At 47.9% G+C, this 17,782-nt stretch overlaps 1 protein-coding gene across 1 annotated transcript in view; it reads right to left on the reverse strand.

The window, feature by feature from the left end:
- PIP5K1C (phosphatidylinositol-4-phosphate 5-kinase type 1 gamma) overlaps positions 1-17,782 on the reverse strand; it is a 75,700-nt gene that overhangs the window by 41,224 nt on the left and 16,694 nt on the right. The window contains exons 8-14 of the mRNA XM_066574870.1: positions 16,827-17,126; positions 13,205-13,410; positions 10,858-10,941; positions 9,639-9,687; positions 8,243-8,327; positions 5,836-5,997; positions 2,533-2,671 (exon numbers count right to left, since the gene is read on the reverse strand). Coding sequence (XP_066430967.1) covers positions 2,533-2,671; positions 5,836-5,997; positions 8,243-8,327; positions 9,639-9,687; positions 10,858-10,941; positions 13,205-13,410; positions 16,827-17,126 — 1,025 coding nt within the window. The remainder of the gene's footprint in view (positions 1-2,532; positions 2,672-5,835; positions 5,998-8,242; positions 8,328-9,638; positions 9,688-10,857; positions 10,942-13,204; positions 13,411-16,826; positions 17,127-17,782) is intronic.

Raw genomic sequence — 17,782 nt, forward strand, 5'->3', positions numbered from 1 at the left:
CCAGGTAGGCCACCCGGGTTGGGACCTTTATCATGATGTCACCAAGATAAATGATGGCTACTATTCCCTTGGCGTGGAGGAGAGCCATCACAGGTGCCAAAACCTTTGTAAATACTCGGGGGGCTGGGCCAGCTCAAATGGAAGAGCCGTGAATAGATAGTGACTGGAACGGATGGTGAATCGGAGAAAACGATGGTGAGCTTGGCAAATGAGGATAGGAAGGTAGGCATCCCCGATGTCGATACATAAAAGGAACTCCTCGGCTTCCATGGATGCAATGACACATCTCAGTGACTCCATGCAGAAATGTTGGACTTAAATGGCTGATGTACTGATTAAACTTCTTCGGGTCCAGAACAGGTCTAACAGACCCATCTTTCTTGGGTACTACAAATAGGTTGGAATAGAAACTCGTAAAGCTATGAGGAGGGAAAACTGAAATCATGACGCCTTGAGAAGACAGATTGTATCCCCCAAACTAAGGCTCTGGGATTTGGAGGTGAAGATCTTGGAATCTTTGAACTGAAGAAACAATCAAGAGGTTGGGCAGGAAATTCTATGGCGTAGCCCGAGGAGACGACCTCATAAACCAAAGCATCTGAAATGTGGGCGAGCCAGGTCTCCCTGAACAGGGAAAGTCATCTCCTCACCCTGGATTAATTTGGTGGGGCCGCCCATCATGTGGAAGATTTTAGTGGAGGATTGCTTGAGCGATGTGGTTATGGATGCCAAGACAGTCTCTGTTTAAAAAAAGCAAACACATTGTCAAAGTCCTAATGAGGTCATAAGGAGGAAGAATCTTCAGAGAACACTTTGGGCATCTAAAAGAGAGAGTCGCTGCAGGCGTAGGAGGAGTCTGATCTAATACCTGCAGACAACCCATTGCGGCAACAAAGAAGGCCTGGCAATACCTGTTCCCCACATGCCGGCAGCATGGGCACACGTACCATCCTGCCTCCTCCAGGTACAGGGAGACTGGAGCCCCACCGCCACACAGCGACAGGCTCCCAAAGAAGGGCCCTGAGCGTCCAAGGAAAACCTGGAGAGCCCTTGGAGAGGTAAGGCCAATGGATCTCATTTGAAGCAGGTACATAGCCCTGCGCCTGCCTAAGGGGATAAATGGAAGGATTACACAGTGGGTTGGGTGGCTGATACCTACCTTACTGTTGAAGTAAGACTACTTACCCATCGTCGACAGACTGAGTGCTTCAGTTTCAGCAGTGTTTTTCTCCAGTGAGGAGAAAGGTGGGACACTATGGCCAAGAACTTGGTGCACCAGTTTTCTTCTGAAATAGGGAAAGTCCTGCTTCCCTGTATTCCCCAAATCCAAATGGTACTAGTAAACCGGCCACAAAGAGGTCTGCCTCCTATGGACACTAATGGCTCTTTTACACGGGACAATATTATTCAGAATCATTCAGATTCTCGTGTAAACGTTCAGATTCTAGATGCAGAGAAGTGAACGATGGGCCGATCAGTGTAAACAACAGTCATTCCGTTCTGAACAACTGTCTGCTAACTGTGAACGGTGGGAGAACGCACCCCGGCTGCTCCGCCTCCATGCCAGCAGCGCTGTGAGCGATGCCGGCAATACTCACTCCTGTGCAACAGCACAGAGCAAGCATCACTGGGACGAGTGTCGGGCATCGTCCCCTGTAAAGCTAAAAGCAGATCAGCTTGGTGCCTGCAGGATATATAGCTAGTAGGAGGGGCTAACACTTTCTCTGCTTAGCACCCGCCTCCTAGTGGCAGCAGCTATACCCGCGGTCTTCAGCTGTGTCGTACAACGATACGAGTGAGGAATACATTTACAAAAACACATAAAATAGTCAGTATAGCCTATTGGCTCAAGTGCAGCAGTGACAAGACTAAGAAGTGAAGGAAATGCTTGAAGTAGGATGCAAACAAACTGCCCCAGCTAAAATCAAGTTCTGCCCAATAAGTTCTTATCCCAGATAAAACACCCATTTGCTGCTCTTTGTTATCCTTCGGTTTCAAAAAGTTAAACTAAAGGTCCTTTTACATGCAAAGATAATCTTTCAAAAGGTTGAAAGAATTAGCAATGTACTTGCATCAAGTGTTAATGGCCATTAACACTTTAGCATCTTTATTTGCATGTAAAAGGACCTCCAGGAGCTGTTTGCAGAGCCCAGCATGCGTTTAAAGACACGTGCAGCTGCGTCTAGTATAAACATGTCGCAGGGAGAACATCCTGCAGCCTTTTGAAAGATGATCGAAATGCATTAAAATGAAATATATTTGCTCATTCTTTCAGCGGCTGAACGACGGATTTTAAATCAAGTAGAATCCATAATTCAAATAAAAACGGCATGATACCCGCGTTTAGATGTAATGACTATCGCTCATTTTCAGCTGTTTGGACGAATTTTGAAAGATAATGGTTGCGTGTACAAGGGCCTTAACCAGATCTTCACATCATGGAAAAATATGTTGCTTTTATTTTTGTGAGGAAACGCCCACCGTGACGGGCAGCGCCCATGACCCACTTCAGTTACACATAGTCAGTCTCACCGATAACGGGGGTGTTCTGAGGTTTCAGACGGAGAACGTTCTGGAATGGACAGAGAGGTGGAAGACAGGGTAGTAGCAATAGATGCAGTGGTGGCCTCCTCGAAGGATGGCGGTGTGCAGGGCAGTAAATCTGCACGACCTATGGCAAGAACGAGAAAAATATTCAGGTCATTACACCAAAAATGCAAACCAACCAATGTGTATACATGGCACACGAGAGTGTTCATTCATCGGTGGCGATAAGGATTTACGCTGCATTAGTGGTTTTCAAAGGCTGTCTGATATATTCTGGTATGCATCTATCGGATATCCAATATACTAGAAGTAAAAATGGGTGAGACTTTGCAAGAATTACAAGTTGCACCCTCCTGAAGGCCCCCTGCACATCCCTGTATTACAGCTTTGTACAAGCGTCACGTTGTAGTCTTATGACAAAGATAGCTGTAGGCCCAATGTACCAAAACTGGCTAAGAGAAAAGCGGTCTTTGTAACCCATTACTACCAATCACAGAAAAGTTACAGAAATTAAAGCCGAGCTCCGATTGGTTGCTAGGGACAACAGAGTTTTTATTTTAGACATTTTTGATAAGAGGCCTCCACTTAATCCCCCAAGAGCAGCATCTCAGTTTCAGACAGTTGACCGACCGGTGTGTGTAACATGTCTAAGTGCAGAAGGATCTCAGTGACTTCAACAACCGTGATGCCAGAGCATCTCCAAAACGGCGGCAGGTCTTGTGGGCTCCACGCAGTTAGCACCTACCAAAAATAATCCCAAAAAAAGGGCAAAAGGAAAACTGGTGACAAGGCTCGATAATACGCATGGGGAACAAAGTCTAGTCTATGTGATCTGATCGCAGCTTGCTGTGGATGGGGATGTGCAGCCATAACACTGGTGTCCACGCTCATCCCTACGGTCGCCAGAAGCGCCCACAATGGGTAGGAGGATCAGAATAGAACCGTAGGCCAATGGAAGAAGGTGGCCCGGTCTGAGGAAGAAAACTTCCTTTTATATCATTTGCAAACCTGGGGAAGAGTTGGAACCAAATGTACTAGCAGAGGAAAACTAGGCCGGATGTTACTTTGACCTAAACACTGTTGCAGACCACCTTTATAGTAAAGTTTTCCCTCATAGCAGTGTCCTCTTTCAGCAGGATAACCGGTCCTGCCATACTGCATCCAAAATGGTCTGAGAAACATGACAAGGAGTTCAAGGTCTTGTGTTCTCTAGGCTTCCGAATTCTTTAGATCTCAATTTGATCAAGCATCCATGGATGCCCCACTTCACAACTCATAGGAGTTCAAGACAGCCTGCAACAACGTACATATCAGCGTATTGGTCAGCAGCGGTGGAGTCCAGTGGGCGGTCCTATCAGTGATTGATAGCTCTGTGTGTAAACTCATACAGGGAAGAATGTCAATTAGTGACTAGCAGTGAAATGCTGATGGTGGGCGAGTGCCGCACTCCAGGCCTGTCAGCCCTTTCCCGGAATGTCATTTTAACATGAACTCTAAAAAAAAACAACATTTTGCCCCCCCCCCCCCCCCACACTCCTCCGCACCCCCAGTGGAGATTTCACAAATCATTCTATGCATCTCACATCAACATTGCTGTAAATAGAGGCCGTAGAGAACGCTGGCGGTTCACAAAAACATAAGTGCTCCAGGGGAGAAATCAAAGTGCTGGAACAAAAAAAAAAAAAAAAAAGACACATTTCTTATGCCTATCCCATCTGCTGCCAAGTTCACGGGGAGAGGAGTATCCAGCCGGAGCAGCTCCTATACTTCTGTCTTGGCTGTTGCTGTAATCAAGGACATTGCCTGCCTTAGGCCAGCTTCATACTGGCGATAGACTATTTTGTGTTTCACCCAGCAGTCATTGATTGACAGGTGAGCGCTGCCCCTGATTGGCTGAGCGCTGTAACCAATCAGGGGCAGCGCTTTCTGGGGATGGGGATTTTTCAATCCCCGGTCTCCAGAAGACAGAAGACGTCTGCCGATGCCGGAGAGAAGAGCCGTACGGCTCTTGTAGGCGAGTTAAAGGTTTTTTTTACTTTTCTTTACAGCTAGATAAGATTTTCAGTGAAGGGCTTATATTTCAAGTCCTTCCCCAAAAATCATCGCTGTGGTGCTTGCCTGCAACACATTGCTTTCAACGAGGCTGCAGCAGCACTAGCCCTATTGAAAGCAATGGATAGCATCGCAGACCTCTGCCACAGCCATGGCAGAGGATTTCTTCATCCCCCGCAGTCCCAGCGGGAAGGAAGGAATCTCCTGCCATAGCTGTCACAGCTGTGTCAGGGGAGCGTGATGTACTGTCTACGTTTTCAATAGGTCCAGCGCTCCTGGCGCCGGCCCCACTGAACACAACGGGCGATAGCGCTGCTTTTTCTTAGCGCTGCGAGTGTGCAGTGAAGGCATCGCAAATGAGAATAAAAACCATTAAAAAAGATTGGTTTCATTTTCATGCGTTTTCACTCACTCTCGCAAACGCAAAATAGCCTATCGCCAGTGTGAAGCCAGCCTTATCCTACCAAGTTTTGTGTCCGTCAGCCTGACAGGGGCAATCAGTATAGTAATCGGGATCTGCCCATGCCCTGCTCTCCCCGGTCGGGGCTTAAAGGGGTTGTCTCACGCCGAAACGTTTTTTTTTTTTTATTCAATAGGCCCCCCGTTCGGCGCGAGACAAACCCAAGGGATGGGTTAAAAAAAAAAAAAAAAAAAAAAAAAAGTTTATTACTTACCCGAATCCCCGGCGACTTCTTTCTTCCTTTACCAAGATGGCCGCCGGGATCTTCACCCACGATGCACCGCGGGTCTTCTCCCATGGTGCACCGTGGGCTATGTGCGGTCCATTGCCGATTCCAGCCTCCTGATTGGCTGGAATCGGCACACGTGACGGGGCGGAGCTACGAGGACCAGCTCTCCGGCACGAGAGGCCCCATTCACCAGGGAGAAGACCGGACTGCGCAAGCGTGTCTAAAAACGCCAGAAGACAGCGAATTTAGACGGATCCATGGCGACGGGGACGCTAGCAACGGAGCAGGTAAGTGAATAACTTCTGTATGGCTCATATTTAATGCACGATGTACATTACAAAGTGCATTAATATGGCCATACAGAAGTGTATAACCCCCACTTGATTTCACGAGACAACCCCTTTAACAACCCCTCCTAGTTGCACGGTAGCACTAGTTTCTCATAGGCTGCTGGCCGGACAGCGGCTGTTTTTTTTCATTGTCTGGAAAACCCCTTTAAAAGATGAGAAAGTTACATTTTGTCCACAATGAACAAGAACTACCGTACCATCATCCTCTAATGTAGGGTAACTGCGTACCCCCCGCAGGTCATATTTCCCTTCGTCTTGTTCCGTGGGAATTTGCCCAGCAGAGAATGCTGCAGATGGTCCCAAAGGTCGAGATGCCAGTAGAGCGCTCCGTCCCTTCTTGGAAGGCGAGGACTTCAGTGCTGCAGCGATAAAAAAAGCTATAATGCAGAAGTAAAGATAACAGAGTTCAGAGCATAAAAATACAAAGCAGGACATGCAGGACGGGCAACCATTTCTACACGTGGACATCATATGTGCTGCACATATGGCCACGGTTTAAAAGAAACCTGTCACGCCAAACACACAGTTTGATCTGCAGCCCGGAGGAGCTGAGCAGGCGGATATAAGTTTGTGGGAAAAGATTCAGTTGGAATTGTATTTTATCCATGTAAATCTCTGCTCTTTCTAGGCTTAGGAGTCCAGTGGGCGGTCCTAGAAGTCACCGACAGCCTTCCCAATGTTTACATACAGATATAACTCATTAACTGAATTAAATGGAAAAAAAGTGCCTGCATTACCAACCTCGGCCACTTGAATGTGTACGGAGCTGTCTGCTTCTTGCTCTCTACACAATGACAGACTCCAGGACAACAGACGATCAGCTGGGATCCCCAAGTGGCGGACCCCCACTAATCAACCATTGCTGACCTGGCTGGAGGATTGGTCTTCCATAGTGTAGAGGTGGACTACTCCTTCACAAGAATAAATTGCAAGTTACATTGAATCTTTTCGCACAAAACCATATCCGTCAATCTGCTCAGCCAATCCGGCTCTATAACCTGCAGATAGGCTTGCAAAGGTACTGAATGATCACTACATTAGGAACGGCTGACGTGTGACATCTTGTGACGGTAAGACGCGATGGGCGCGCTACGATCTGCTCTCACCCAGTGACCGCTCCGCTGCGCAGCAGAGGGGAAAATTTGGGAGACATGAGTAAAAGTGGTAACTTTGTTGGTGCCTGAAGGTGTGGTGCCAGCATTTCTGATACCGTTGCACTTGCTGGCTGTTCCCGAACCGCCATATCAAGAGTGCGCCAAGACTGGTTTAACCATGGACAGACAGCCAAACAAAATAAAGTGGCAGGCCACATGATCCTAGGGGCGAGCATTGGGTGGCACATCTAGTATCTCAGTGACAATATGCCACAGTGAACCAGCTGATCCAGCAGTACAACAGCACAGAATTAAACACATTTCGACGATGACCATACAGCGTACCTTGCATCAACCAAGGTTCATTAGCTAAAGACCAACATGGGTGCCCCTGATGACCCAGCATCAACACCACCTCACAAGGGCAAAGGAAATGGGTCAAATGGACCCGGGACACAAGGCTGAAGGGTGTATGGAGCGACGAGTCCCGTTTCCTACTGAACCATAAGGATGGCCGGGTCCACATGTAATATAAAGAGCATGAAGTTGGGTATACCAACAGGCCGGTGGCGTCACAGTCTGGGGAGAGTTTTCCTGGCATGACCTATGACCACTTGTCATACCACAGTCCTTGAATGGTGAACGCTGCAGAACGTGTTAGCTGACCATCTACATCTTCAGGAAGTCTTCCATGACCACAGTCCATTTTTGACAGGGTCACGATGCTTGGATCACTAAGTGGTGGTCAGAGGAACACCACAATGGACTCCGCACACCGCCTTGGTCCCACCACCTCACTGGAATGTAACCCCATTGAACATGTTTGGGATATGCTGGAAAGGGCAGCGAGATCTGCTCCCACTTATCTGCAAAATGCAGACCAACTGACATATGCCTACTGCAGCGGGCACAACTAGTGTTCAAGGAGCTGTCCAGGGTCAGAAAAACAGTTAATTTCTTCCAGACACAACGCCATCATTGTCAGTGGGTAGTGTCTGGTACTGCAGCTCAACTCTCGTTCAATTCAGTGGAGCTGAGCTACAATACCGCACACAGCCTTTTGGACAAGTGTGGCGCTGCTTGCAAGAAAGCAGCCATATTTCTCTAAGCCTGGACAACCCCTTTAAGTATGGAAAAGGTTTGCCAACCCATTATTGAGTAGGTGCTCTTAATGTAGTGATCATTCAGCGTAGGATGTGACTGGGTCCCACACTGCATACGGCCAACACCCCGGCCACCCGCGGTGGTCAACGACTGGAAGATTTTGATACAATACGGCTGTTTTACCAGCAAAATGCTCTGGCCTTTGGCTGCGGTAGGGGAGGGTGTTGGCCGCACGCAGTCTTAGTGATGATCTACTACAGCCGTACTTGTGACTGCCCCCCCGAACCACCAGTTCTAGCACAGTGGAATGGATGGGCATATCGGGCACGGACGGCATAAATCAGGGGTATGAAAGAAGCGGCTATCCCAATAAGGAATGTGCTGGTCATTTACACAGGCTACTTACAGGATGCTTTTCTGAACACTGTATTGGTCATGAATTTAAAGAATCGTTCAGCATAAAAACTGGGTCGGTGTACAGACACCGTGTCCTATAAAGAGAAAGGCACCTATAAGTACATGAAGTCAGAGGTCCACAGGCATCAGAAAGGTTATTATCAACTGCTCAGCATCCATTACCACTTCACAACACCCTGACAGATGGATGCCATGGCCCTCTGTAGGGTATACCCCCCAGAGAGTGCCACCAGCCCGGCACAAGCTCCGTGCCACCGATCTAACTGCACATCTCCAGGCTTCCAGTAGGGGGAAGTAGGGGATAACTCCAGAATAATCTATTATCTTCTGACCAACCTCTATAACTAGTTCTCCCCCCAGGAAATAATGTACAGAGGTCCCTCGGCACAGAATAGTCATTGGTGCCAAGATGACCGCTCTACGCTGAAACCATAACTACGGAAAACCTGTAGGGGGTTCTGAAGCCCCTACATGGCAACACAAAATAGGAAAAAAAGAAAATAAGTAAGAACACAAATAAAGATTAAGTTTTCACATTTGTCAGAAGGAGCAACTAGGAACTTCCTACAAGAATAGAAGCATTTTGTGGCCAGTGACAGGACCCGCATTGGGGCGCGTGCAGGGACCCGCATTGGGGCGCGTGCAGGGACCCGCATTGGGGCGCGCGCAGGGACCCGCATTGCTGGCTGCTGGCATTTCCAGGATTATTTTGCAGGGGCACATGAAGGTTTTCTATATTCGGAGCACTTTGCACCCTCTACCGGACCTCCAATGATCCTGTCCGCTTTATCCTGACCCTGTGCCTTGTCTGGGTTCTTCTGTACACTGAGCCTTGTTATGAAGGGACATCATCTATGTGCCTACCGACCCCTGTGGGCTTTCAGCTGATAAAGGAGCCAGGCTGTGGCCGCTATAGGACCTCATGGAGGGGGATGTACATGAAGCATTGTGCTGGGGGGCTGTTCATATTGCAGGAGATTTATGAAAAACGTACAAAAGAAGAAGAAAAAAAAAACCCGTTGCCCATAGCAACCAATCACAAAACAGCTTTTTATTTTTCTCAACCAGTATGAAGAATGAAGGCTGAGCGGTGATTGGTTGGCAAGGGGGTGGGTGGACACCACCGCATATAAATACTTCCAATGTTCCTCAAATACTTTAGACTTTGCTTACAAGTCATGTAGCCAACATCATTTAATCAAGAGCCATTTATTTCAACATTTTGGGTGCGATTACTGATAACCCCTAAAGAATATATTAGATTTAAAAAATTAGCATGGTCTTCCTAGGAAAGGTAGAATGGGGACTAACCATGCTCAAGGGGGTGGCACAAGGAGATGCTCTACCACCGCTGGATGACTGACGGCATTATAGTTTTCACTTACCCCATCATGGACGAGCGCTTTCCATGTGTGTTCTAGCTTCTTTATTAACCTGGGAAAGGTAATCTAGAATAGGTAAGTGACATCTGATCTGCTGCTGCTAATACGAGGCCAGTTACATTATACATATACACTAGACACTGCCCGTGGGATACACAGGGTCTCAAGTGAAAAGGATAATAAAGTAGCCTTAAAACCTGCAGTCATCGGCACTCAAGATCCTTTACTTCAGGTCATGTGGATACATTGTTGTGTGCACGCCATGCGGCTCCCCTCCAAGAGCTGGAAGCAATATATACCCACTATTTACTGCAGGCGGTACTAGGACGGTCATAATGAGCTGGCATGCAGAAGTCCAGGCAATGCCAGCCTGGTTTAAGTCCATCTAACCCATTATACATTGGAGCAGCACTTCGATAAGCCGAGGGCAAACGATTCCCTATAGTTATCCTCAGTCTACTTTATCTTTTCATATGAAAAGTTCCAAATACAAAGAAATGTCAATCCCAAGTGAACAGGTAGTCGGCGCCACAACACTGAGCAGCGTTTAGCTACTGTGAAAGAGGCAGCCGCTCCATTAAAGAAAAAATAAATAAATTTTGTATATGACACTGCCATAGTGTTCTACAGTATTGTACAGCTTTATGTGGTGCTCTGAAATGACGCAGGAGGGAAAATCTAAAGTTATAGAGTAAACTCCATCCATATGTATCCCATTCAACTGCATGGAAATCAGTGCCCTAGTCTGTAGGGAAAAAAGTGGCGTGTCCGTTTGTGATGTGACATCTTCCCAGGAATTCTGCATGTGGATTTGACTATTGGGGGGAAAAAAAAAGAATTGAGGAAAAAAAAAAAAAAAGGTAAAAATTCATGTGAGGGTCCGCGGCCCTACATCTGCAGAGAAAGAAGGGCGCAGCTCAGCTGCAAAATTCAGCCACAGTTTTTAGAGGCGGAATGCACATGCATTAAAAAAAAAAATGCAGCATTAGGTCGCATCGTATGCAGAGTCCAACTCTTTGTAAGAAAACAGTGATGGTAACCCACATGTCTATAGTTGTGGCAGGGTGAGAACATGACTATTAGCGAGACGTCTGCACAACGTATAATTATGGTGTCCTCGCTGCCAACGTTCTGTTTTGCCCAGAAATGTCTAACTCGGTTATATGCAAATCGCCAGAGTCGGAGCTGCAGATACTTGTAGATAAAGAGCGACCAGATTTACCTGTATGACTGCAAAATGTCGATAATCCCTATGTACAGTAAGAGGCGCTCCCCTTTGCCGTTCACAGCTGGAATTCCTCCCATTCTAGAGAAAAAAAACCAATAATGTAGATTAGAAAATGTTTGGATACATTTGGTTAGATGTCTGGCACTTAGAACGGGCTAGCTGCGGAACGGTAACAATACTGCGTCCCCTCGAATTAAGGAAAAGGAAGCGATGACCAGAAGAGCGTTACAGGGCAGACGGATTAAAGACACAGAGCTCTATAAGCCAAGCAGGTTGGAGGTGCGGAGGACGGGGGTAAAAGGGAGATCACATGACAGTATAAATAAGCATGAAAGAGGATTCTAGGAAGGGGTCGTGCTGCCCAATCGTCGTGTCACAAGAGTTGGGGGCAGCAATGCACAGATGTATAACGGCGATACAGCCCGAAATAACAGGAGCAACCGGCTAGGAAATCCATCCAGATCTGCAACAGCCTTCCAAGTGCCGAGGCGCCCCTCTAGCATAGATGGGAGGGCCACAGGTGCAGCTAATGTAGCTATAGCATTACATCATACTGCAATCTGACGGGATGGCTTGATAGGCATACTGCTAAGGCAGCCCTGGGGCCTTTCAGAAGGTCCGCTCTGGTTGGCATGACACCAGTACGCTCCCTGCGACCGCATCGCAGGCTGGGGATTTAAATACCGCGCTGGCAGAGCTGACAGCGGCATTTAAAAGGTTAACAGATGCAAATCGGCCTCGAGGCCAATTGCAGCTGTTGCCGCTGGATGTCAGCTGTAATAAATAGCCGCGTGATCTCTCTTCATACATAGCCGGACCCCGCAGGACGCAACTGTACATCCTGGGGCGGGAAGGGGTTAAAGAGAAAATGGTCCAAAGCTGATGCCCGCCAAAACAGTCACAGTATGCGCCCTGTAATCAAAAACTAGAAAAAAAAAATATCGGAACATCCGAAACAAAATGAGGAACCCATTCCTGTACTTTATTTTAGTATAAAGATACTAATTTCTAAAAAATAAATAAATAAAATTTAAAAAAAAAAAAAAAAAAAAAGGTAAGCCAAAAAAGTTTTTTTTCTACCCACAATGAAAACAAAAGAAAAAAAAGAGCAGAAAGAAAAAAGAAAAAAAGTCAGTAAAAAAGCAGCCATACAAAATAGCCCTAGGCGTTACAGCAAAAGAGAGAAAAAAAACAAACAAACAGCAAAAAAAATATTTGATGGCTGAACAAAAAAAAAATTAATTGGGCAGTAAAAGCACCACATGGGTAAAATCCCTAAAAACGGTCTTAGATTTTCATCCACGCTGCCAGTCCTGTGGTGAGATGCTGTTCCAGCACCACATGTGCAGTGGCTCCGCCTCCTCACTGCACCGACCATCACACTTGACCTGACAGTAAGGCGGCCGAGGAGCAGTGGAGCGCAGGCAGTAGGGCTAAGAGGGAGGAGCTTAGAGCAGCGGCGCCACCGTCTAATGACTGGATATTTATACGATTATCCTGTACTTGTTGCCGCGGCTCCTCCGTGCAGATGCTATATATATATGCTTACCCGTCGCTGCACACTATGGTTATTGTAGTGCGCCTGCGCCATTTGCACAGCACTGCAGTCATTGCAAGAGAGCTACACAAAAGACAGATCACGCTGAACGTTTGTCTGGTGATCGCTACATCTGTATACAGAGGGGCTTCATCACATATGCGCAAAAGTGCTCACACAAGGGAACATTTGTGCAGGAACGAGCTTGGATGGGTACATTTGCACGCGTGTCGGCACATAGTACCGCACTTCTTGTGCATGTAGAGCCAGTTCACACGCCAAACCCCCTTTCTGTGGATTAAGGGGCTATTTAGCTGAATGAGGTCCAGATTTGTTTTTTCTGCACGTTTTGGGTCACGCTTCACGCTTTCCTGGTGTATATTTGCGCACCTTCCATAGACGTCCATGGGGGCCTTGTTGCAAAATGCAGAAAGATAGAGCAGGTCCTACTTGAGAACAAACCCAATAAAATCAACAGGTTCTATTCTCTGTGTTTTGCGCAGGCGCGATTGTGTGAATTACGGTTGCACGCCATTGTGGGATATGTTGTGGCAACAGCTGACGACGATGCACTGCTAGCCCCCATGGTCAGGTGGAGACATAACACCGCTGGAGCTAGTCAGGGTAAGCTCATCTAGATCGGGTGTTCTCCGGTGTAGCTGAAGTCTAGCGGATCTCCCTTTCCATAATGTGTTTTGTAGATCAAGGCAGACACGCTACATAAATTTTGCAAATACAGCAGAAAAATCCCCAAAAGTCATTAATTTGTAGATTGAGAAAACAACAGGCCAAAGAGCTACTTACGTGTCATCAGTATCTATAGACTCCCCACGGGCCGCTCCCCCCTGGATGGACTCCATTGCTGTAGAGTAGAGTGCCTTTTGTGCCACCGGGCGCTTCTCATCGGCCTGGCTCTGCGCCCCGTCGGCCTGCTTCTCCCTTTCCTGCTGCTCTAGGTTGTGCACACCTAGGAGGAGGCTGTAGTCCATGATCTTGAAGCTTTCTAAGACCTAGGAAAGGATAAGAGGCAGAGGTCTCATATCACTATTATATGCCAGCTCAGGTAACCCAGTTGGAAAACGGCCCATTCCACTCAGACAATAACTTCGGAGCCGAGAACCTATGGTCCAAGACGGAATGTGGGTATCCGAGTCGCCTCCGAGCCGCGCGCCCCACAACCTCGTGTATTGACGGCCTCCGGCTGAAAGTAAAGTGTTTGACGGCGGGTATCAGTCAACAGGATCTATATATTATATACTAGTCTCACCGACTCATACGGCAGATCCAGCTTCTCCTAAATGGGAGAGGGATGGCGATACACAACTACTGCTGGTACAATGCAGGAGGCGGTTGGAAGGTCTGATCGCGTTGGTCTAGATCCCTTCAAGAATACATACTTGGCCACATGTTGGAGATGCGGGTGCGAGGAGGGCGCACTGCTACACATTCTGGGGCTGCCCTAAGTTCTGATACTTTTGGTCAGAGTATGGCGTATATCTTCTACATCCACAGATTTTTCCCTCCTCCAGCTCTGCGGTATAATCCCCCCCCATCTACCTACAAACACTGTGGGTTTGGTCATGTAGTTCGTGCCGCCAGGGCTTGTGCACCGGCCCTTTGGAAACAAACTATTCCACCTACAGCACACAGTTGGCTTCAGGGGGTGCAGGAAATCACTCCCCAACATAGACCTCTGTGACACATAGATGGCTCCCAGTACTAGCGTGGGCATGCGAGCGGCTGAACATCATGGGCTACATGGATGCTTCCCAGTACTAGGGTGGGCATCCGAGCGGCTGAACATCATGGGCGACATGGATGGCTCCCAGTACTAGCAAGGGCATGTGAGCAGCTGAACACCACGGGCTACATGGCTGGCTCTCAGTACTAGCGTGGGTATGTGAGCGGCTGAACGTCATAGGCTACATGGATGGCTCCCAGTACTAGCGTGGGCATGCGAGCGGCTGAGCGTCATGGGCCACATGGTTGGCTCCCAGTACTAGAGTGGGCATGCGGGCGGCTGAACGTCATGGGCCACATGGATGGCTCCCAATACTAGCGTGGGCATGCGAGCAGGTGACCGTCATGGGACACATGGATGGCTTTCAGTATTAGCGTGGGCATGCGAGCAGGTGAACGTCATGGGCCACATGGACGGTTCCCAGTACTAGCGTGGGCATGCGAGCGGCTGAATGTCATGGGCCACATAGATGGCTCCCAATACTAGTGTGGGCATGTGAGCGGCTGAACGTCATGGGCTACATGGATGCTTCCCAGTACTAGCGTGGGCATCCGAGCGTCTGAGCGTCATAGGCTACATGGATGCCTCCCAGTACTAGCGTGGGCATGCGAGCGGCTGAACGTCATGGGCTACATGGATGCCTCCCAGTACTAGCGTGGGCATGTGAGCGGCTGAACATCATGGGCTACATGGATGCCTCCCGGTACTAGCGTGGGCATGCGAGCGGCTGAATGTCATGGGCTACATGGATGGCTTCCAGTACTAGCGTGGGCATCCGAGCGTCTGAGCGTCATAGGCTACATGGATGCCTCCCAGTACTAGCGTGGGCATGCGAGCGGCTGAACGTCATGGGCTACATGGATGCCTCCCAGTACTAGCGTGGGCATGCGAGCGGCTGAACGTCATGGGCTACATGGATGCCTCCCAGTACTAGCGTGGGCATGTGAGCGGCTGAACATCATGGGCTACATGGATGCCTCCCGGTACTAGCGTGGGCATGCGAGCGGCTGAACGTCATGGGCTACATGGATGGCTTCCAGTACTAGCAGCTGAACGCCACCCAACTATGGAAATATCCATCCAGCACCAAAGCCACTTTATCTCTTTATTGAGTATTATGTCATACAAGGAATAAGTGTGAGGGTCTGCTCCGACGCTTACAGACCCCACAAGCGTCTGAAATCCATTATTACATTGATGAACCTGCTGTAAGTGGATTACACTACCTGTGGTATAATGATATTGATAAAGTGTCACCCAACAGTCCATCAGCTGCCTCTCAGGATACTGAGAAAGCTGAACTCCTCCATATTTTTAATCTCCTCTTCCTCCCTCACATCTGAGAGGTCTTAGATATGCATTTGGGTTCAGAAAGTCTTTGATCATGAAGGCAATAAAATTAGCCAGGGAGGTTTGCCACCTTGGGGATTCCCCATAGACATCCTGGCTCCAAGATTCAAATAAGAAGAAAATCTTTTAATAAGAATTACTGGTGACACGAAGGTCCTAGCCAGATACGAATTATATTTTCGGAATCGTGTGGGCCAGCCGATTAAAATGCATTTATACACATTGAGGTACAGGCCCCAGAACACCCCCATTTGGCATCTCTGCGTACGTGGTTAGAATTTACATGTCATGCTTGATATCACTAAATATATAAAATCATGACCAGAAATATGCAGGGCACATATTACCGATCGAGGAGCCTCTCGCCAAGCTATGGCCAACATAGAGAATTATGGATTTCCACAGGAGCCCACGGCTCCACTCCACCCATCCCTGAATGACCTCAGAGGGGACGAGGGAGGGGTGTTCTGGGGAATCCTTTATAACTCAGGGCTCAACAAACCCTTAGGGTCAGACCTCGGAGATACGCTACGGCGTAAGGATTTCCCGTTTGCCTCAATGACTGCACGAATAGAACCTTGGGTTGAATATCCCAAATCTGGTATCTTTCTTTATTCTTCTCCCTGTTTATTTTGAATACTGTCTGTTGTGTCTGCCTGTAAACCGTACCTCTATTGTTACATCTTTTTCTGTATAAATTTTATATGCATATAGATATTTAGCACGGCTAGTCTTTTTTATACTAAATCTGCAATTTAGTAGTCAAGCCTTGTCCGTTTTAAAATGAACCATAACTCTGAAAATTATGTTCATAATTACTAGTCTGGGTTCCAGCTTCCCTGTGATAAAAGCTGGTGGTGGAAGCGGTAGCGTGTGGGTATTGTAGAGTGCTGGAGATGTTAGACCGACCAGGGGGTGATTTGAGCTTTCGTTCTGCACGTGTGCAGGAGCCTGGGAAAGCTGGGTACAAATCCACCTGTATTCCAACGACTCTGCACTTGCAACCCTGCTAGAATGATCAAATCGAGGCTCGGCCGTAACTAGCAGTCATACCGGCTTGAGCGCTGGGAGTAGTTGATCCGGGTCAAATCGGCGACAGAGGCTGGATAAGTCGGGGTTCCCCCTTCCTCTTTTCCTGACACTACCTACTAAATGCCTAATAGGAACATAGAAAATCCCATCTGTATCAATGGAAGTGACGGATGACATCTTAGAAAAATTCTCAAACCATATTTTAAACCCCATTGGTATATTCATGGCTGCCAGCGAGCTTTGACAATCTGTTTCGTGACTAGTTACCTTCAGTCACCAAATCCAGCCTAGTGAAGAACTTACCAGACAGTCCCTCTGCATGGTCTTAACCAACGCGCTGAAGGTGTCATTGTCGAGGAGCAGTCCTTCCGGGGAATCCTGGATGAAGTCGAGGTCTTTGTACGTAGGACTCCGCTTCTCCCTCTCTTTTTTAGATGCGCGTCTCTTGTACGTGGAACCCTTCAAGTCATACTTGTAATGCATACGGACCACTCTCGGCAGGATATTGTTCATGACCACTACACGGATGTTCTTTCCGCCAGACTGCACACAATATAAACCGTAGAACTTGGGCAGAAGTGTCCGTGGGTTCTGGTTCAGGTTCTGTTTCAATATAAACACAAAGTCCTCAGTATATAAGATATTGTTCTGCCGTGAGTTCAGTAAAAGTCCCTAGTAAGGACTCCAAACTAGTCTAGAAGAGGGTTAGAAATTACAAAAACTTGGTAATGCCATTCGCAAGAGGAACAAAGATGGCGGGGGGCGTGTAGAGCAGAGTCCATGCTAGTGACTGAACAGTAACTGTGTATGGAGGCTATGCGGTTGCCCCACCTCTATGCCGGCAGCGCTGTGAGCGATGCCAGTGATAGTCGCTCCTGCGTAACAGTACAGACCGAGCGTCAGTGGGACAAGTGCCGGGATCGTTTGCCCGACAGCTCGTCCCGTGTAAAAGGACCATTGGACTCGTGTATAAAGGTGCTTTCAGATTGAAGGATTCTAGTTCCAAAGAGCGAAAGTGACCAATACTCATTCGGTCTAAAACACGAGCCGATGCCGAGGGAGAATCGTTCACTTTTCATTCATTATTCATTTTAAGCAGACCTAAAAACCATTGTTCGCTCGCTCATGATTCAGTTTAAGCTGCGCTCGTTCAGCCTCTCACTCACCAAGGTGTCCACGGGCGGGTTTAAATTCCAGGATCTGTGTGGGGCACCCGCGCAGATGATCTGGAGTTCAAGCCACCCATAGACAATCATGGG

This window comes from Eleutherodactylus coqui, chromosome 7 (assembly GCF_035609145.1).
Source record: "Eleutherodactylus coqui strain aEleCoq1 chromosome 7, aEleCoq1.hap1, whole genome shotgun sequence".
Taxonomy (NCBI): domain Eukaryota; kingdom Metazoa; phylum Chordata; class Amphibia; order Anura; family Eleutherodactylidae; genus Eleutherodactylus; species Eleutherodactylus coqui.